General features: G+C 37.8%; 1 protein-coding gene across 3 annotated transcripts in view; it reads left to right on the top strand.

Annotated features, from left to right (window-relative positions):
* The first annotated feature begins 11,324 nt into the window (after positions 1-11,324).
* The window catches only part of LOC138376425 (cytochrome P450 2C21-like), a 31,673-nt gene continuing 21,170 nt past the window's right edge, over positions 11,325-21,827 (top strand). For 2 of the 3 annotated variants that reach the window (XM_069460718.1, XM_069460720.1), the window contains exons 1-5: positions 11,325-11,526; positions 14,449-14,611; positions 15,965-16,114; positions 19,342-19,502; positions 20,711-20,884. In XM_069460718.1, the coding sequence (XP_069316819.1) occupies positions 11,359-11,526; positions 14,449-14,611; positions 15,965-16,114; positions 19,342-19,502; positions 20,711-20,884 (816 nt within the window). In that variant the 5' untranslated portion in view covers positions 11,325-11,358. The remainder of the gene's footprint in view (positions 11,527-14,448; positions 14,612-15,964; positions 16,115-19,341; positions 19,503-20,710; positions 20,885-21,827) is intronic. The other variant, XM_069460719.1, reaches the window with a different exon arrangement.

Raw genomic sequence — 21,827 nt, 5'->3', positions numbered from 1 at the left:
TTGCAATTCTAAGAAATCGACATAAAATGAAAACTCTGAACCACAGCAAGTCTGACTCATTTATAAATGCAGCTACAGCTGGGATTTGGGTTTGGTTGGAAGGCGATGGATAATACTTTCTTAGAACTTTCTCCAATCCCTCTCCTCAGATAATGTGCCTATCAAATATCTGACATTTATCTTGTTCAGTAGCACTATTACTTCTTAGGAGTGGGTCTCGCATATGGGATGTCTCACTTCCAATGAAGGCCAAATTCTAAGAGCTTTGCGTGACTACAACCTCTGTGGCTAATTGGTTTCCTGACAGTGAAACAGAATGTCAACATAACCGTCCCTAAGTGTAAGTTATGCTACGTGGCTAAGAGTCCCCCATTCCCCCCAGCATTTGCTTTATAAAAATATTTCCTTCCAAGAGCAATTTAAGGTTTGGCCTATTTCTTGTGTTTCACGCCTGTCATGTTTATCTGATTTTTTTTCTTTCATTCTTACTCTAAAATGAAAGCAGAATGGAAGGAACATACTGGAAAATCTTCAATCTGATCTGTAACCTTTTTTAATTACTAAGCTTTCCGACAGCTTCCTAAAGAGGAAAAATTCAGCCAAAGTCATGCAGACTTTGATCAAGCTCTTCTCTCTGATTCAGAATGCTTTTCTTCTACTTCTTCATTTAGTTAACATTTAATAAAGTTCTGTTGTCTTTCATGATCATGCTGCCATTCTCTCTCTTTGCCCGCATAACTTGGATGCTGCTCCCCTATCTTCCCAAACCCAGGGGACACCTTGGCAAACATCACACGAGACACTGATCATTCTTCTCCAGAAAGGAATGAAGCCTCCATGAGAGCTGACCCTTTGCCTTTTTCAGCTTCGTCTCCTCAGCACCCGTGCCAGCACCAGTGCCTCACAAGTGGCAGAGAGATAGTCCACAAATGTTTGGTGAATGAATCTGTAAATGAGTGAGGGCTTCATCGCTGTCCAATAGAAGTATGATGCAAGCCATGCATGTAAATTACAATTTTCTAGCAGTCACATGAAAAAAAGCAGGTAAAATTAATTTTCATAATATATTTAACAACATATAACCAAACTATTATTTCAGCATGTGCCACAAGCTACATCTCAAATGCTCGGTAGGCACATGTGGCTACTGTGTTGGACAACCAAACCCTAATCCACCTTAAAACAAGACATCTTGGATTTCTGCTTCCCTTCTGGGTGCCATATTTTTCCCCCATCGTCCTACACGTCCACCATATCTCTTTTAACTCCCCTGAACTCTGGCTTCCTTATTCTGCCCATGCCCCACACGGGTGATTTTAGAAGGCCCTTTGTTGATTCCTCCCATCCAAACCCCAGGACCTATTCTCTCTTGGCCCTCACCCATCTCATTCATCCAGTGGCATTTCCATCACTGCTCACCCAGGGCTTCTGGAAGCTGCAACCTTGACTTGCACCATCTGGAACTTCCCTGGTCACTTTCTACTTCTGCCTGCTGGGTCTCTAGTTGTCGTCTTGCTGAAGCCAGGGACGACTCCCTTCTCAGGAGAGGCCTTTCTTTGACTGATTATAAAACAATCTGACTATAGTTTTAGGAAATCAAGGACAAAAGGCTTTTGAAAAGGATTTTGTTCCTCCCTGTTTTTCTCTATTGAACACATCACTAAGCATCATCTAAATTTTACCTGCATTGGGATCTGCCCTTTGTTGGTGGATGTTTTTTCCTCTAGATGTCTGAGCTGTTCTGAGTTTTTAAGTTGAAGGGGGAGGCTCAGAGGAGCGTGCCCTCCCTCCAGGCCAGGGAATGACCAGAAGACCACTTAAAAGGGGAAAGTTGTCTTGACTCATCTCTTGGGTTAAGCAAATACTGGTTAGGGTGGCATCCAACACTTCTTTCTTATCTCACCAGAGGTATTAAGGACTGATTTCACTAACAGAGACATTGAACAGAAAGTAAGAGTATTTTTTTAGATGGTTCCTAAAGGATATTTATAAACATTAATTGTTCCCTTTCCTTGTAGCAATGCATATACTTTATCTGGGAGGATGAATTGGAGCCCTCATAATCCTTTGCTTTAGGAATAATGGTTAGAACTTATTAATTTTATATTTTCCCCATGCCCAGGTTAAAGAGCCCTGGTTATAAATGGAATTTTTCAAGGCTTCTAGAAGAAGATTTCTTACACTTTAATGTGCATGGGAATGACATGGGGATCTTAAGGTGCAGAGTCTGATTCATTAGGGCTAAGCCAGGCCTGATATTCTTTCTGCATTTCTAGCAAGGTTCCAAATGTTCTTGCTGCTGCTGGTCCATGAATCATAATTTGAGAGGCAAGTTTTCTAGAACTCAGGCATTGCCAAAACTGAGGGGTAGTTAGCTACAGCATTGTAATTCAGTTGGTTATTAGGAAATGTTTTTTATTTGCGTCTATGTACAGGCATGCTTTGTTGTATTGTGTTTCGCTTTATTGCGCTGTGCCGATACAGTGTTTTTTACAAATTGAAGGTTTTTGGCAACCCTGTGTTGAGAAATTCTGTTGGCACCATTTGTCCAACAGCATATGCTCACTTTCTACCTCTGTGTCATGTTTTGGTAATTTTTACAATATTGATAACTTTTTTATTATTAACATATCTGTTATGGTGACAAGTGATCAGTGATCTTTGATGTTACTACTGTAATTGTTTTGGGTGCCACAAAATGTGCCCACATAAGATGGCAAACTTAATCACTTAATCATTTCAAGAACGTTGTATAAATGGAATCATACATTACTTAACTTCTTGGATAATCTTTTTCATTCATCATAATTTTTTGTGATTCATCAAAGTTGTTGCCTGTATCAAGAGTTCATTTATTTTGTTGAGTACGGAGTGGATGTACCACAATTTGTTTAACCATTCACTTATTGAAGAACATCTAGGATGTTTCTAGGTTTTAGCTATTACAAATAAACCTGCTATGAGCATTCCTATACAGGTTTTTGTGTAAACTTAAGTTTTCATTTTTGTGCAATAAATGCCCAGGAGTGTAATTACTAGGTTGTATGAGACTTGCATGTTTAGTGTTTTAAGACACTGCCAAACTATTTTGGCAGAGTCACTGCTATGGTATAAATGTATGCCCCCAACAAAAAAATTCATATGTTAAAACTTAATCACCAATGTGATAGTATTAAGAGGTGGGAATTTAAACATTTTTAATTTAAAAAAAAGTGATGATGTCTTTAGAATGTGATTAAGTCATGGGAGTTGCAACCTTTTAAAAGAGGTACAAGGGAGCTGTTCAACCATTTCTCCATTTAAGGACACACCAAGGCACCATCTTGGATGCAGAGACCAGTCTCTCACCAGACACCAAATTTGCTGGTGCCTTGATCTTGGACTTCCACCCTCCAGAACTGAGAGCAGTAAATTTCTATTGTTGATAAATTACCCAGTCTAAGAGTAGTAAGAACAATAAGACAGTCACTGCACCATTTTACATTTCCACCAGCAATGTATGAGTAATTCAGTTTCATGATCTTCAGCATTAGACATTGTACTCTTTTTATTTTAGCCATTCTGATAGGTGTGTAGTGGTTTCTCATTATGGTCTTAATTTGCATCTCCCTAACGGATAACATTGTTGAATATTTTTTCATGTGCTTATTTGCCAAATCTGTATGTACTCTTTAGTGAAATGCCTACTCATGTCTGTTGCCCATTTCCTAATTGGATTGTTATTTTACTGTTGAATTTTGAGAGGTTTTTTTTAACTACTACCTAGAAGAGACTTCTAGATAGTAGTCTTTTGTTAGATTTGTGGTTTGCAGATATTTTCTGCAATTCTGTAGCTTGTGGGTTGAGATTTCTTTGTATTAATTTTGATAGCTGCCTATGAATATACAATTATCTTTAAAATAAAATATTTAATTAAAAAAGTCAGAAAATATTGATTTTTCATAACTAAACTTCAAGCAATTTAATGGGAATTTTAAGATTACAGGAAATATTAGGTCCCTTGTCTTCACTCCTTTACTTAACTAATATAGATTCCCTCAGAATAACATATGCTTGCCAAACACAGTATTGGCTGCTAATTTGTCATTTTTATTCCCACTTTTGTAATTCTACATCAATTTACTTTGAAGTTATGAAATCACTTTCACTCAGGAGAGAAGAGAGCTTTATGGTAATTAAGATAACAGGAGAAGGCAGAATATGAATTTTAGTCTCATGGCCAATGGTTGAAGGTTTGGAGGTAGATGAGAAGACTGTTGTGCAGGCATTAGCAGCCATGTTATCAGGTAGATGCCCAGGTAAGTGAGAATGACTGATAGATGCAGTCTGTGGTCCTGAGAAGTGTCTCCATCTTGATGATACATGTATCATTTACTTACAATTTACTTTTAACATGTGCTTATGCTTGTCCTATCCCTATTGTGATGGTTAATTTTACGCCAGTTTTACTCAGCTAAGGGATGCCCAGATAGCTGGTAAAATGTTACTTCAAGCCGGATGCTGTGGCGCATGCCTGTGATCCCAGCTGCTCTAAAGGCTGAGGCAAGAGGATTGCTTGAGCCCAGGAATTTGAGACCAGCTTGGGCAACATAGTGAGACTGCCCCATCTCAAAAAGCAGACAAACAAACAAAAAAAGTGCCATTATTACTGGGTGTCTGTTTGAGGGTATTTCCAAAAGAGATTAGCGTTTGAATTAGTAGGGAGTAAAGAAGATCTGCCCTCATCAATGGGGATTGGTTATTTATCCAATCCATCAAGTGTCTGAGCTGGAGCTTCCATCTTTTCCTGCCTTTGGACATTGGAACTCCTTGTTCTATTTTTTTATTATTTCAGAATTTTACAGGGGTGCACATGTTTTGGAACACCTTGTTCTAAGGCCTTTGGACTCAAACTGAATTATGCCACTGGCTTTCCTAGTTCTCCAGCTTGCAGGTGGTATATTGTGATACTTCTCATCCTCCATAATTGTGTGAGGCAATTCCCACAATAAACCTCTTCTCATAATATTTCTATATATCCTATTGGTTCTGTTTCTCTGGAGAACCCCGACTAATGCAGTTACTCAGAAATCCTGGCCAGAGTACCTTGAAAGTAAGGTCCTGCACTCTAATATTCCCATATATTCTTCATTAAGGATTTTCACTGTCAACCAAAGTAAAGAGCAAGAGACAGTGTCTTAAATTCATAGCCTAGGGTCTTCTTGAGCTCAGACTGAGGGTTTCAGGGAAAACAACACTGCTGCCTAACCTTTGCTTTCCCTGGCACTGGACAGAGATTTGCTCACCACGACCTGGTGTATGACAGATGATCAAGATGTTTCATAACCTTTCAGACAGTTCATGTTTTGCATAAGGGAGTTAAAATTTAAAAGCAACTGTTTCCTACCTTAAATGCTATGTTTAAATTTTCTTCAGACTTAGGTGATAAAAAGAAATTTGATATTTGAGGAAACAAAGACCCTTCAATTAGCACTGTGTGACTATAGGCAAAGGTTTGTGCCTCTGAGCCCTTTTACATTATTGCTGCTAAAACAAGGAAGTAAGCAATCTCATTAGATGTTTTCTAAGATCTATTCCAGCTCATTTATTTCTGTGCTTTCTTCCTTCTAGGAAAAGTAAAAGGGCTGGGCAGAGGCAAACCCAGAAAGGTCACATAAGTCAAGCCAAGACACAAGTTTTTTAGGCAAAAGGATTGCTCTGAAGAAGAGGTGGTGGGTCAATTGCAAAGATGTGGAAACAACGCAAATGCCCATCAATACATGAGTGGATTAATAAAATGTGGTATATGTATACATAGAGTTCTACTTAGCTATAAGAAACAATGGTGATATAGCACTTCTTGTATTTTCCTGGATAGAGCTGGAACCCATTCTATTAAGTGAAGTATTCCAAGAATGGAAAAATAAGCACCACATGTACTCACCATCAAATTGGTTTCACTGATCAACACCTAAGCGCACCTATAGGAATAACATTAATCGGCTGTGGGGCAACTGGGAGTTTGGAGGAGGGCATCAGTACATACATACATAATGAGTGCATGCGCACCGTCTGGAGGATGGACACACTTGAAGCTCTGACTCAGTGGGGGGCGGAGAGGGGGCAGTGGCAATATACGTAACCTAAATATTTGTATCCCCATAATATGCTGAAATAAAAAAAAAGAGGTGGTGGGTTAGGGGGGAGGTGGCGGGAGGGAGAAAATAATATTACATTATAATTTATATGTATATAAACACACACAATTATTTTAATATCTGCTCTTCTTCCAGGACCAGAAATGTCCTGAGATAACATAAGGAGCTGGACAGCTAAGAACTGCATTTTTTTGGAATAAATGAATTCTTTGAATCCTGGTTGCCACAAATTCTAAAGATTACAAAGGGACAAACTTTTCTGAACTCTTATTTTTGTTTACCCATGGTAAAATTGTTGACTCAGTAACTAATTTTAAACGAATCCTCTAAAGCCAAAGTAAGATTGCATGATATGTAATAATTACTCAACAAATATTTGTGAAGTGTTATTGAATTGAAATTCTTCTTAACACAAAGTTCATCAGCTGTAAAACCAGAGTTGGCATCTTTACCTTGCCTAAGCAGTGGAAATTTGGGTGAATCACTTCAGTTCTGATTCTCATTTTTCTCATCTGTAAGATAGATAAAAAATGCCTACCTTTCTCATGGGTTCATTTTCAGATTCAAATAATAAAATATTCACATAAGTACTTCCCAAGCTTCACAGAACTCTACAAATAAAAAAAAGAATATTTTTGAATTAAGGAAAGCAATTTATTTTGTTTTTAGAAAGAGCTTTAAAATTCTAGGTATTTTATTTAAAAATCTATAAGTGGCTTTACAAAAGACCATGTTTACATTAGGTTCTTTTAGAGAAGTGGTATAAAGAGCGGCATTTTTATTTTATTACATTTAGATCATGATCTAAATGTATCACGTTTTTTTGGTCTGTGGAATCTGGACTTAGTTGTCTTTCAAGACTTGGGTGTTTTTGAACTGGTCGGATCCCCACCCTTCTTTCTAAGCTGACATACCTGCTGTCTGTTTATTAGCCTTGTTTTTCTGTAGTGACAGAAGCTGTAGAGGGAAGCTGTTGACTCTCAGGACCTTCCTGCTACTTCCTCTGAGATTGAGCTTTCCTGCTGCAAGACTGAGCACAGTTCATCACAGCAGTGTATAAGACTAAGCAACATTGGGAGTCCTGTGTTGGGCTACACGTATGCACGGCCCCTAATCTGGGATCTCCTTCTCCTTCGGCCTGCTGTTGTATGGGCACCTATTGTTTCTTTTCTGAAATTATAAGTGGCAGATGTGATGTGTCAGCTGTCCTCCTAGATTTTGTGTCTTGCAACTTTATTGAATTTGTTTATTAGTTCTGAATTTTTTTTTGGTGGAGTCTTTAGGGTTTTCTATATATAAGATTATGTCATCTACAAACAGGACAATTTGACCTCCTCTTTTCCAATTTGGGTGCCTCTTATTTCCTTCTCTTGCATGATTGCCCTGGCTAGGACTTCTAGTACTATGTTGAATAGAAGTGGTAAAAGTGCTATCTTTGTCTGGTTACTGATCTTATTTACCCCATTTAGTGTGATGTTAGCTGTAAGTTTGTCATACATGGCCTTTATTGTGTTGGGGTATAGACCTTCTATACCATTATTTTGGGAGTTTTTGTCAGGAGGGGATATTGAATTTTGTCAAATGCTTGTTCTGTGTCTATTGAAAATATTATAAGGCTTTTGACTGTCTTTCTGTTAATGTGTTATATCACATTTCTTGTTTTGCCTATGTTAAAAAATCCTTGTATCCCTGGGATGAATCCAACTTGTTCATAATAAATGATCTTTTCAGTGTGCTATTGGATTTAGTTTTCTAGTATTTTATTGGTGATTTTTGCAGATATGTTCATCAGGGATATTGTCCTGTAGTTTTCTTTTTTTGTTATGTCCGTGTCTGGTTTTGGAATCAGGATAATGCTGGCCTTGTAAAATGAGTTTCAAAGTATTCCTTCCTCTTCAATTTTCTGGAATAGTTTGAGGAGAATTGGTATTAGTTCTTCTTTAAATATTTGGTGGCATTCAGCAGTAAAGTCCTCAAGTTCTGGGCTTTTCTTTAATGAAACAATTTTTATTACTGATTCAATTTCATCACTAGTTTTTTTTTTTTTTTTTTGGTCTGTTTAGATTTTCTATTTTTCATAATTTAATCTTGGTAAGTTGTGTGTGTCCAAGGATTTATTCATTTTTTCTATGTTATAAAATTTGTTGACATATAGTTGTTCAAAATAGCTTCTTATGATCCTTTGTATTTCTGTGGTGTCAGTTGTAATGTCTCCTTTTTCATATCTGATTTTATTTATTTGAGTCTTCTCACTTTTTTCTACTTATCCCATTAATAGCTAAAGTTTTGTTAATTTTCTTTATCTTTACAAAAACCATTTGTTTTGTTGGTCTTTTGAATATTTGGGGGTTCTATTTTATTTATTGCTTCTCTAAGCTTTATTATTTCCTTCCTTCTACTAATTTTGATTTTATTTTGTCCTTGTTTTTATAGTTCCTTTAGTTTCACTGTTAGGTTATTAATTAGAAATCTTTTTCCTTTTAGATGTAGGCATTTATTGATATCAACTTTCCTCTTAGAACTACTTTTTCTGTGTCTCATAGGTTTTGGTATGATGTATTTCCATTCATGTTTGTCTTAAGAAAATTTTTAATTTCCCTTTTGATTTCCTCATTGGCCCATTGGTTGTACAGGAACATGTTGTTTAATTTCCATGGACTTGTAAAGATTTCAAAAATTTTTTGTTGTTGATTTCTAGTTTTATACCATTGTGGTCAGAAATCGTACTTTATATGATCTCTATCTTCTTAAATGTGCTAAAACTTGTTTTGTGGCTACTGTAGTTTGGATGTTTGTCCACCAAATCTCATGCAGAAATTTGAACCCCAATGTTGGAGGTTGGGCCTAATAGAAGGTGTTTGGGTCATGAGGGTGGATCCCTCATGAATGGCTTGGTGTCATCCTTGTGGTAATGAGTGAGTTCTTGCTCTATTAGTTCCCACCAGAACTGGTTGTTAAAAAAGCCTCGTACCTTTTCCCTCTCTCTCTTGCTTCCTCTCTCGCCATGTGATTTTTGCACACACTGGCTCCCCTTCCCCTTCCACCGTGAGTGGAAGCAGTGTGAGATACTCAGCAGAAACACATGCTGGCACTATGCTTCTTGTACAGCCTGAAGAACTATGAGTCAAAGAAGTCTCTTTTCTTTATAAATTACCCAGCCTCAGATATTCCTTTATAGCAACACAAACAGACTAAGACAGTGGACTAAGATGTGATCTATCCTGGAGAATATTCCATGTGCTGTTGAAAGGAATGTGTATTTTGCAACTGTTGGATGTGATGTTCCGTAAATATTTGTTAGGTCTATTTGGTCTATGGTGTAGTTTAAATCTTGTGTTTCTTTGTTAATTTTTTGTGTCTAGATGATCTGTCTGTTATTGAAAGTGGGGTGTCAAAGTCCCCTTCTATTATTGTATTTCAGTCTATCTGTCCTGTTAGGTCCAATAATATTTGCTTTATATATCTGGGTGCTCTGGTTGGATGTATATATATTTATAATTTTTATGTCCTCTTGTTGAATTGATCCCTTTATCACATTGTATAGTGACCTTTTTTGTCTCTTTTCACAGTTTTTTACTTAAAGTTTATTTTATTTGATGAAGTATGGCTACTCCTGCTTGCCTTTAGCTTCTGTTTGCATGGTATATCTTTCTCCATCCCTTCATTTTCAGTCTATTTTAGTGCCTGTAAGAAGAAATATGCCCTGACTTTGAGCTGATCCTGGTGGGGAAGACAGCGTAGCAGAAGCAGGATATCTTGCTCTTCTCTCTGTGATGCTATCCTGGGCTTCCATGTTCCACAGGGATTTTGCTGCCCCCTGGTGCTCTCCAGCATACTTCTTCAGTCACTCTAGTTAAGATATAGTTGTTCATTGTTTTGGTCCATTTTTGTGAGCGTCATGAACGTCCATCTTGCTGATGTCACTCTACAGATTGGGTCTTTTTACTTTAATCCTGCTTAGAACTTGGTGGATCCAAGTGTTTTCTTAGTCCAGTTCTTTGGCTTATTTTTATGTTTGATTACTTTTCTCTCTTCTTGAAACTCTTATCAGAAATTTACTAAAACCTCTAGAACTATTTTTCATACCACTTAGTTTATAGTTGTCATTGTTATTATTTTGAAATATATTCTTGGGAAACTCTTGTTTTTATCTTCCTGCTAAATAAATTGAACTGTAGCTAAATATAATTTATTACACAGGATACCTGTTTTCTTTAAAAAATATTTTTGCAATCCTATTTTTATTTACCAAGAATATTTCCTTTTTTTAAATAGTTCTTTTTATGTAGCTAAATTAATCTGATGCTTTTATAATTATTTTAGCATTTTTTTCTGTTTTCTCTAAGTTAACTTCTTCAGGGTTAAGTTTTCTGATTTTAAGTTTGATGTTTGTTATGCTGTTGGATTTCCTCAAATATCTTTCAAGTCTTGAAGTTTTGTTCACATTTGTGAATTTCTTGACACTTTCAAATGCTCATAGTGTTAAATGCTGGATCATTTCCTCACCTAAGTGAGAACGGGCAAAGCAGGCTCTGGCTACCAGTCCCTCACTGGGAATGGATGTGCCAGGAAGGAAACAACTGATATGCAGCCAAGGGACTTTCCTTTGCTGTGTGTGAGCAGTTTCTTTTCTTGACTTGGTGGATTCCTCTCTCCTGTTTTATTTACCTTCCATATCCTTTGAGAGTATTTTTATTTCTGCTTTATAGAATAGGGCTCTGGCAGGAGAGTTGGGATATCTCTACTATTATCTAAGATAAGACTGGCTTCCTATACCCTAATACCTCTGATTCTGGCCTTTTCCCTGGCATCTTTTGGGAACAGGCACTAAGAAAGAGAGCACTTCTTTGTTTTGCTCATATGATGATAGATTTTGACATGTGAGATATTCTTTTTAATTATTTGTTGAGATCATGAACTCCAGCTCCCCCTTTGAAAATCTGACAGTTTTCACTGTTACTAATACGCCACTAAGATCACTCTCACTCAAGAAATGAGAGTTAGTTTTTTAGTTGGAATATCCACAGAAACTTAGGAATTAATCAATGCAAAAGTGCCGGGTTTTGTTTTTATTTCTACCAACAGGCCAAAGTGTACTAAAGACAAAACATGTTTACTCAGATTTCAAAAACTCAGTATGTATTTAGTGATAAGCTTGCCCTTTGTGTTTATAAAGCCTTTGGATTCTAAGCTTTCAACTGCATTTACACAAAGCACATCAATGGATCTCTTCATTGTCCTGGTGATTTGTCTTTCTTGTTTGATTCTATTTTCTCTGTGGAATGGAAGCTATGCCAAAGGAAAGCTCCCCCCTGGCCCGACTCCTCTCCCAATTGTTGGAAATATTCTACAGTTAAATACTAAGAACATCAGCAAATCTCTAAGCATGGTAAGTATGATTAATTTTCTTTCAGTTGCTTGCAATGAATAAATAAGATAGCTCTACGGTTAAATAAAATATTGTCCCACACACCACTGGGCACACGGATATGATTTTAGAATATATACAGATTGAAAGGAATGAGATCTATTAACCCTTATCAAAAGTAGGAATCAACAGGTCAGAGGCAAATAAGTGTTTACTCAGGAATGGAGGTTGCAACCTGTACCACCCAAGAGGAATGATGGGGTTTACATTTATAGAAATTTATTTAGATTACATAAGTTGTTAGTTCAATTTGTTGGTGGATTAAACAAAGAATCCACCATCAGTCATTAGTAGAAGGCTGTATTTATATCAGTTAGTCTGGAAAAACCTATATACAAACTGTGAAGATTAGGACCAGTTTTCTTGTAGTGTATATTGTTTAGAGCCCGGTTGTTGGTGAAGAAAACGCTTTCCACAGTTCCTTCGTTGGTCTGAAAGTTCTTCAGCAGTTTAACATGGAGTCGGTAGCCCAAGTTTGAGTCATGATGTCAAGCTGGAACAAGCTATTTGGTTGATGCAAAAGGAATTGCAGTTTTGGACCTTGAATTTTAAATTACTATAACTAGGCTCAAAAACATCTTTATTAATCAAAATAGGAACCATTACAATCAACACATTTTGACAATGAGAAATAAGTTTGTTCATTCCTGTAGCGTAAAAATCCATGCTTCGGGATTCGACGAATTCTTGGAAAGCATTTTCTGCATCCTGCTGGTTGTGAAAGGGGTTTCCCTGCAAAAACCTTTTGAGTTGCTTGAAGAAGTGGTGGTCGGTTGGTGAGAGGTCAGGGGAATATGGCAGATGAGGCAAAACTTCGTAGCTCAATTGGTTCAACTTTTGAAGCATTGGTTGTGTGACATGTGGTTGGGCGTTGTCATGGAGAAGAATTGGGCCCTTTCCGTTGACCAATGCCGGCTTCAGGTGTTGCAGTTTTCGGTGCATCTCATTGATTGGCTGAGCATACTTCTCAGACGTAATGGTTTCCCCAGGATTCAGAAAGCTGTAGTGGATCAGACCAGCAGCAGACCACCAAACAGTGACCATGACCTTCTTCTGGTGCAAGTTTGGCTTTGCAAAATGTTTTGGAGCTTCTTCTTAGTGCAGTCACTGAGCTGGTCTTTGCCGGTTGTTATATAGAATCCACTTTTCCTCGCACATCACAATCTGATCTAGAAATGGTTCATTGTGTTTGGGTACAATAATAGACGACTCTTCAAAATGACGATTTTTTGATTTTTGGTCAGCTCATGAGGCACCCACTTCTGGAGCTTTTTCACCTTTCCAAGTTGCTCCAAATGCCGAACCACTAGAATGGTCGACGTGGAGTTCTTCCGCAACTTCTCCTGTAGTTGTAAGAGGATCAGCTGTTATGATTTCTCTCAATTGGTTGTTGTCAAGTTTCGATGGCCACCACTGCACTCCTCATCTTCAAGGCTCTCATCTCCTTTGCAAAACTTCTTGAACCACCACTGCACTGTATGTTCATCAGCAGTTCCTGGATCAAAAGTGTTGATGTTGCAAGTTGTCTCTGGTGCTTTACCAGCCATTTGAACTTGAATAAGAAAATCGCCCATATTTGCTTTTTGTCTAACATCATTTCCATAGTCTAAAATAAATATAAAATAAGCAGCAAGTAATAAGTCATTAGCAAAAAAAACATAAAGTGAGAGATGTGCATTAAATGATTTTTTAACATTAAAATGAGATTATAATGAGGGAAAAGTCAGTGTAAAGTCAGTATGGGGGTCCTTTTTGGCTTGAGGTGGTTAGATCTGGATAGGTCTGGTTTCTTTGCAGCCAGGTTCCCTATCAGGTGGTGTCAGCATCTTGCTTCAGTGGTCTTGGACAACATTATTCAAGAGACAGACAGTTTGGTTCCCTCCTTATATGGGTATGGGCTGAATTCCAGCAGCTAGGAGCTCATTTTTTTTTTTTTTCTACAGTCAATTAGGTTGGGTCATGCTGTCCCATGTTGCCTCCCTTGGTCAGCAGTGAGGCCTGAGTCCTGTCCCTATACTGTCTCACAATGGCTAAAAGAAAATAGCAGTTAATTTTTATCTCACATAACGATTTAGAGGTGGGTGCCCATGGCATGACACTCCTCTATAAGGTCATTCGGAGAACTAGTTTCTCTCAATCTTGCAGTTCTACTGTCTTGTGCCCCTAGGCTGTCGTTCTCATTTGCATGGTCACAGTGGGAGCATCTCCATGCTATCATTTCAACCCATAGGTAGGGGAAGAAATGAAGGGCAAGCAATTACCTTTTGTGGAGTAGAATTTGCACACATCACTTCTGCTAACATCAGTTCATGGAAACTTTTGTCACATAGCCACATCTGGCTTCACATGAAGCTGAGAAATGTCTATGACCAGGCTGTCATGTTCTCAGGTGTTATTAAAACTTAGAGGTCTCTGGTGCTAAAAAGAAGTATGGAAAATTGACAATGAGGGACGATTATTAGTCTACACATGGGGCAAGTTGGAAGGGCTTTCCTTAAACAGGAGGAGAAATACATTTATCGTTAACTATGGGAAGGAAGGAGAAATTTGATGCAGTTGGTTTTGCAGAAAAAAGTTAATGAAATAATAGTAGTAAAATGCATAATATGGCCCCTGTCACACAATAGAAGCTGAATAAAGGATAACTATTGAGGATAACATTAGTATTAATAATAATAGAAATATTACTAATAATGTAATGTTAATTACCATTTAAATAATGTACTTTCTTATTAAATAACTGGTTCTAAAAGTTGAAATCTTTTATAACAGGTGGCTGAATATTAAAATGTCTCTTCAGTAAGATTAAAAATATTTCTCTCATTTATCTACGTTTCTGTTGTGAAATTCTCACTCTTCTTGCATCTTGTGTTCTTTTTCCAGCTAGCAAAAGATTACGGCCCTGTGTTCACTGTGTATTTTGGCATGAAGCCCACCGTGGTGTTGCATGGATACAAAGCAGTGAAGGAAGCCCTTATTGATCGGGGAGAAGAATTTTCTGGCAGAGGGAGTCTCCCAGTATTTGAAGAACTCACCCAAAATTCGGGTATGCTTCTCTCTGGGGAATGTGTGTGGGTTTGTAAGTTGCAAAGACTCCAGATAGGCTAAGAAGTTGAGAAATTATAAGCGCTTGGAGAGAATGATAAGATATACTTTTCATATTTCCAACATAAGACTATGAAGAATTTTTTTTATAAAGGAAAGCAAATGATCTAACCACTAATGTTCTATGAATTTGTGACTAAGACACCTTCATTTTAAATTATGGCCAGTTAAGATAATGAGAAAGAGGCAAAGAGAAAAGAGAGAGGAAGAAAATGACTAAATTACACTAGTCACCAATCATGTTGCTTCCTGGTCTGAGTCATGGATACCCAGAGACTACTTTAGGAAGCTTGTATAGTATGCATGGAATCAACAGAAGTTTGAAATATTTTCAGCCTTACTTTCAATCTTCTATTCTCAAAAGGCATAGGAAATATTTGAATCCAATAGAATACAAAGCATAAAGCAAAGATATGCTTTGAAAAGATGATCATGGAGAAACACATGAGTATGGATTGGAATTGATATTAGAAAAAGCATTTTTTGTTAAGTACCTAAACTATTTCCCACTTGTTTTTGGAGCTGACCTTAAACTGTCCACTCTTCTGGTGGATCACTGGATTCTGACAAAAAGGGAGAAGACTGGAATGGGGTCGTCTCCTCTGCATTGTTCTCTAAGAGGCTTCCTGGACAAGTTTCCTACGAGTTTATTTTTCTCCTGATCTGGTCTAGACTCTGGAAATCTGATGTTGAGCTTCCTTGGTGTTAAGACCACATCTCATTGAAAGATTTAACGAATAGAAAGGGGTGTTAAAATACGAAGAGTTATCTGTCAATGACGGCATCCCTTATCTGAGAAATAGGTTGTTAGGAGATTCCTTCCAATGCAGATGGTGTCTCACCTTCTCTTGAGAATTGCCTCCTCTTGTTGTTTCTCTAAAAATTCACCTATAATCAGAAAAGCCAGCCTGAAAATTTAGCCTATGAGTTGGGCTCACCATGATTTACTGCTGTGTGATCATAGAGCAAGCATTTTCCCTCCAGAATTTTCCACACCTTTGTCAGTAAAATGGGGGCAAACCCCTCAGTTTACAGAGTTATTCTGAGATTTAGAGCAGCTGATGGGTCAAGAAGAGTTTAGTAAGATGTAAAATCAAGAGTCCTGACAGTAAAATATTAGGTTCGGTTAAGGGGGGAGGCAAGTGAGGTGGGGCTCAATGAGAATTCCTTAAGCTGACAGCACTATATTCACATCCCTGCTTCAGTGTCAGCATCATTTCCTGAGATGAGTACTCTCAGCTAGAATTATAGCAATGGAGGATAGGCTTCTCTCTCTCTCTCTTTGTCCTGATAGGAATTGTTTTCAGCAATGGAAAAATATGGAAGCGCACCCGGCATTTCTCCCTCATGGTTTTGCGGAATATGGGGATGGGGAAAAAAACCATTGAAGAACGAATTCAAGAGGAAATCTCGTATCTGGTGGAAATGTTAAAAAAAACCAATGGTGTGTATTTCTTTATATAATTAACAATAATAGTTTGAGTAGAATAAATGCTATTACAAATAGACTAAAAAAAGATATGATGACTCAAGTACAACAGACAGTTACTTTTTGCTCATATATTAATAATAGTAATAAGAGGTGAGGTGGTCAGCATAACAGCCTTTTCAGACACCAGGTTGATAGGGGCATTGATATCTTCAACATCTGGCTTCCGGTGTCACCCAGGGTTCATCTCTTTGTGTGGTAGTGGAAGGAGAAAAGAACAAGGAAAAGAGCAAATAGTGTTTGGGCCAGGCAAAGAGGTGGCACAAAACTTCCCTCGTGTGCCATGGCTACAAGTTAGTAACAGGGTCACACCTAACTGCAAGAGGAACTGGAAAATGTGGTTCACTCTGTGCACAGGAAGAAGGGGAGAACATGGATTTTGGTAATCAGCCGTGGCAGCATTAACTTGAAAAGTTAAGTAACTCTTCTAGTAACTACTTGAGAAACAATACAGAGACTGCCAAATTCTCCCAAAGTGCGGGGCTGCAATTCAGCTCCCGTGGAGGAGTGTGTGTATGAAGAGAGGGAGCTAGAGCAGCACAGATCTCTGCAGTGTGTCGATGTGTGTATGCCCACGCAGGACGGGCAGAGGGGCTGAGGGAGAAAGGGGTGGGCAGGAGACCAAGCAGGGAGGGGTAAGATCAGAATCATAAGATATATGTAGCTTTACAACCTCAATATTTAAATACTCTTAGAGAACTTATTAACTTAATACTATAGTCTCTATGGTGAATTGACATTGTGTTTATAAATCAGTGTTATGTTATTGTCCAGATAGGATGTTTTTCTTTCCTCCTCCTCCTCCTCCTCCTCCTCCTCCTCCTTTCTTTCTTCTTCTTCTTTTTTTTTTTCTTTGCAGACAGAGTCCCACTCTATAGTCCTGGCTAGAGTACAGTGGCATCATTTTTAGCTCACTGCAACCTCAAACTCCTGGGCTCAAGCGATCCTCCTGCCTCAGCCTCCTGAGTAGCTGGAACTACAGGCACATGCCACCATGTCCAGCTAATTTTTTTTCTATTTTTTGTAGAGATGGGGTCTTGGTCCCACTCTTGCTCAGGCTGGTCTCAGACTCTTGAGCTCAAGCGATCCTCCTGCCTTGGCCTTCCAGAGTGCTAGAATTACAGGCAGGAGTCACCGTGCCTGGACAAGATAGGCTGTTTTCTATTTTATTAATATTTTGCTGCTATTAATATTGCAAATATTTGGATGACCTGGTTTGTTCCTAATTTCTGGACATGGAGTTAGAGTGCTAGTGAACATTCTTTGGGCTTTTGATACATATTACCTAGGAATTGAGGGGAGATCTGACAGAAAAGGGATAAGACATGTGTTTAACTTTTAAATGTTTTTCAAAGAACATTATTAACCAAATAGTATGGTATTAGTCTATTATTTTGGACATATGATAGTTTATTTAACTAATCTTCTATTTCAGCCAGATGGGTTTTTTTCCCAGTCTTTGCTGTTATTAATATAAAAAAGTGCAATCCATATGAATTATTGCAAATCTCTGACTACTTTCTTAGAATTTTGGAAATAGAGTTACTAAATCAGTGAATATTGGGTTTTGATACATATTATCTGGGAAATGATTTTGTGCATCAATTTATATTTCAAGCAGAACTTATTGGTTCAACTTTTCCCATAGTTGATCTCAGCTTCCTGATCTGTGATCACCCAGACTCTGCTTGATTCCACCTAGTTATGGGAGCCTCACACTCTTGGGGAAGCTCATTTCATCAGTGGGTAACTCTAACGGTTGGAAGTTGTTTTCACAGATTGAACAGAACTGCTTTTTTTCTTGTAACTTCTCCTTTTTGATCCCAGCTAGCTTTTTCCTTCTGGAGTTACAGTGTTGTGGTTGTCACCAGACAGAAACAGGAGTGATCTATTAATACCTTTCATCCGAAATCTCAGATGATTTCAGATGTTGAGATTAATCATGCCACACACACAGCCCAATAGGATAGGAAAGTTTTATGATTTACATAATGCTGCTTTCTGTGAAGAGCAGAGTGACTCCCAAGCATGTCCAAGAATGGCCTGAGAGAGCAGGGAAAGGACACTGGCAAGAGTTTTTATTTTTTGTGGTTTTTTTTTTAAATTATTTTTATTTTTTATTACAGCATATTATGGGGGTACAAAAGTTTGGGTTACAGATATTGCCCTTGCCTCCCCCTTCCCCCCTGAATCAGAGCTTCAAGCGTGTCCATCCCCTAGATGGTGCGCATCGCACTCATTATGTGTGTATATACCCATCCCCTCCTGCCTTGGCATGAGGTTTTTATGGTGGTTAGTGGCCGGGCTGGGAGGAGGATTCCTGTGTGCAAGCCAGGGTTTGTGTGGCTCAAACTTCCTGCTTGTGCCAAAGGAGGGAGCACTTGGGCTTCTTTATCAGCAGGTGTAGATGTGGGTAGAGGGAAGAGGTGGGGGCGAGGATTCAACACTTCCAGCAGTCAAACATCAAAAAATAGAGTCATATTCTTTTTTATATTAATATAGAAAGCCTGTTTCCAAAGCTATAAGATATTTTTTGAATTATCTGAACATAACTCCAATTTCTCTCATTATTCTTCTCCTCTATAAACACACCTGTTTTTCAACTATGTTTCATAAATTACAATTTCAAGTTTCCTCAGTCCCTTGATTTTCTTATTGGGTTCTCAGCTTTCTGTGGGCCTCAGAAGGAAGTATCCACACTAAGAGCTAAATTCCACACATTTAAAGAGACACACACACACACACATTTATTTATTTTTAAAGACAAGGCCTCATATGTTGCCTGGGCTAGTCTCGAACTTCTGGGCTTAAGAGACCCTCTTGTCTGAGCTTCCTGGGTAGCTGGGATTACAGGCACACACCACCATACCTGGCACTACAGATATTTTTAAATGACCTCTTTTTATTTGTATTATTCCTGGTGAATTAAAAAAAAACTTTGGAAAATGATGCAAATAGACTACTTGGGGGGGGGAATAAACAACTGGACTGGATCAGACGCTTTTGTTTGGGAAACACAATAAATTTTATTTTAGGCATGTGGAGTTTATAGTAGTGACATGTCCAGATCATTCTTATTCTTTAAAAAATCTTTGAAGTCAACCTTTTCCAAATATTTGGAACAGTCAATTTAAGATTTATATGAAAATTATGTACTTACTCCTCATTTCTATTGTTTTTAGCATCTCCCTGTGATCCCACTTCCCTTCTGGCCTGTGTTCCCTGCAATGTGATCTGCTCTGTCATTTTCCACACTCGTTTTGACTACAATGACCCGAAATTTCAAACCTTGATGAAGTATTTTCATCGAAACCTTATGATTATAAGCACCCCTTGGATGCAGGTAAGGTCAAGGTTCTATTTAAATGGGTAATAATTTTCTAGCTAATCTATTGCTCTTGCCTGCCTCATTCCTCTGCCCTATTTAAAAGTGGCCAAAGTAATATTTATCAAACTATCATATGTAAACCATGCGTGAGTTGCCAAATCAATTTAATGTGTTGAAATGAAATTTTAAACATGAAATACCATCGAGTAGAAAGAGAAATGTAACTTAGAGTGTTATAATCAAGTATTTTTTTTGAAAAAAATTTTTTTCTGATTTTTACGTCTATAGGTGTAGAGAACAGTAATGTAAAATGTGTTTCTTACTATGGCACACTGTCAGAAAATGTTAGTCATCTATGGTGTACAATCATTAACAACTAAAATTCTGTATAGATCATAAGATCATGATGTGTCCCACCTGAGAAGGACCTCAGAGAACAAAAAGTCCAACCTCTCATTTTTTGGAACAGAAAACTGTGACCCAGAGCTATCAATCATAATTTCCAAAGTAACCTAATCAAGACAATGCGTGAGCTAGGTCTAGAATCTAGATTCTCTGATTCTGTAACTAGTTGATTCAAGGTGTTAGGCTGAACAAATTGCTTTGGTGCCTACCAAGAGTATTAAGTCATTAGATACTGTCTAAAGCAGAGTCAGTGATCTCTAGGAGCAGCAAAGGCCAGATGAGTAAGGTAAGTATGCACATTTCTGAAGTGGAACATGCATAAATTACCAAAAAAATGCTAAGTGATTCAGGCAGGTCATTAATCTTTCTGATGTACTGTTTCTTCATTACAACAAAAGAGTATGAGCCTCCATATGTTTTTAGATGATTCCCTTGAGAAATATGTGTAGGGTAAACTGTTAGGAACACTGGGTTCTAGCTCTGATATACTAGTTTGGTGTCTTAGAATTATTGACTAACCTTTCTGAACCTCAGTGTTCTCACTGGAGAGAGGTGACAACAGTGGTGAGTTCCAGACTTCCTTCAGAGAGTTGTGGTTAGGAAATGAATGTGAATGGCTTTGAAGTTGCTTTGTAACCTGTGCATACTGTAACTCTAGCTACTTTATCTGTGCTCTCTCCTTCAAATTTCAAGTGTGTGCTAGTGCAGAAAACATGTCTCATTCATCTTTACCTACTCAGTAGATAGCAAAGTGACACATAATAAAGGCCTGTAAATGTTTGCCTAGTGAATCAACGGAGGGTTCTTTCTTCTTTCAGCTCTACAATGCTTTCCCTCTTTTACGTTATCTCCCAGGATGTCACAAGGAGTTATTTAAAAATGTTGCTTGCCAAAAAGAGTTTATTTTGGAGAAAGTAAAACAGCATCAAGAATCTCTAGACATCAATAACCCTCGGGACTTTATTGATTACTTCTTGATTAAAATGGAAAAGGTATAAAGTGCCCCTGATTTGCTATTTCATTTTTGAGAGTGATGTGATTCATAGATTTGCTCTGTTTTTCCTGGTGAAACTGGGATATTTCATCAGGAAATGCTCTTTCCTACAGATGTAGACATTGCTTGTGCAACCTGTTGCTTGTGTAAACCATAAGGAATGTTTCAGAATATTTCTGAATTCTCAGTGAAAAAGATTTGGAATGTTTTATATTTACCATATTAAAGCTGGTTGTTTATTTGGGGGCAGATCAACACACATACACGCACGCATACACTCACGCACATATATTCAAGATTGATGATAACATATCATGGTACATAGAATAAGTTCTGTGAATGGAAGATGCAATGAAGGAACACAGGAATGGATAGGAATCCAGAAAGGCTTACCTTTAGAAAAAATCCAGATGCGGTAGGTTTTGAGGAAACTCTGGCTTAGATTAACAAGGAAGACAAAATAGGTCTAGGGAGTGATAAGTGTAGTAAAAAAGTATGTGGAATTTTCAAAGAAGTTAACTTACTTGCAATTGAGGAACAGTGGTGGGTGTAATGACTGATGGGGTTGGGAATAGTGATGTAATTTGGGGGTAGGCAGTTCCGGAGGCTTGAAAGAAAAATTTAGACATGATAAAATAGACAATAGATGCTAGAATTGACAGTGATTAGCAGTGATGGCTTAATAGAAATTATGTTTCAAAGAAATTATAAAGGAACTGATTGGCTCTAGTAGGTGAGAAAGTGAGGAATCAGAAAGGACTTGGAAGTTTTTAACTGTGATTATATTGTAACCATTCGAATAAATCCTAACGATTCCTCTAAATTTCCCTTCAGCTATAGCACACCTTAATGTCAGCCTTAATGTATCAGATACTGATGTTATAGTTAGTAATTCTCTGTTACCTGAAAAGCTTTTTATTTAACAAGTAATTCTAACATAT

The sequence above is a fragment of the Eulemur rufifrons genome, chromosome 28 (genome assembly GCF_041146395.1).
Source record: "Eulemur rufifrons isolate Redbay chromosome 28, OSU_ERuf_1, whole genome shotgun sequence".
NCBI lineage: Eukaryota > Metazoa > Chordata > Mammalia > Primates > Lemuridae > Eulemur > Eulemur rufifrons.
This window is presented reverse-complemented; position numbering and strand designations above follow the sequence as displayed.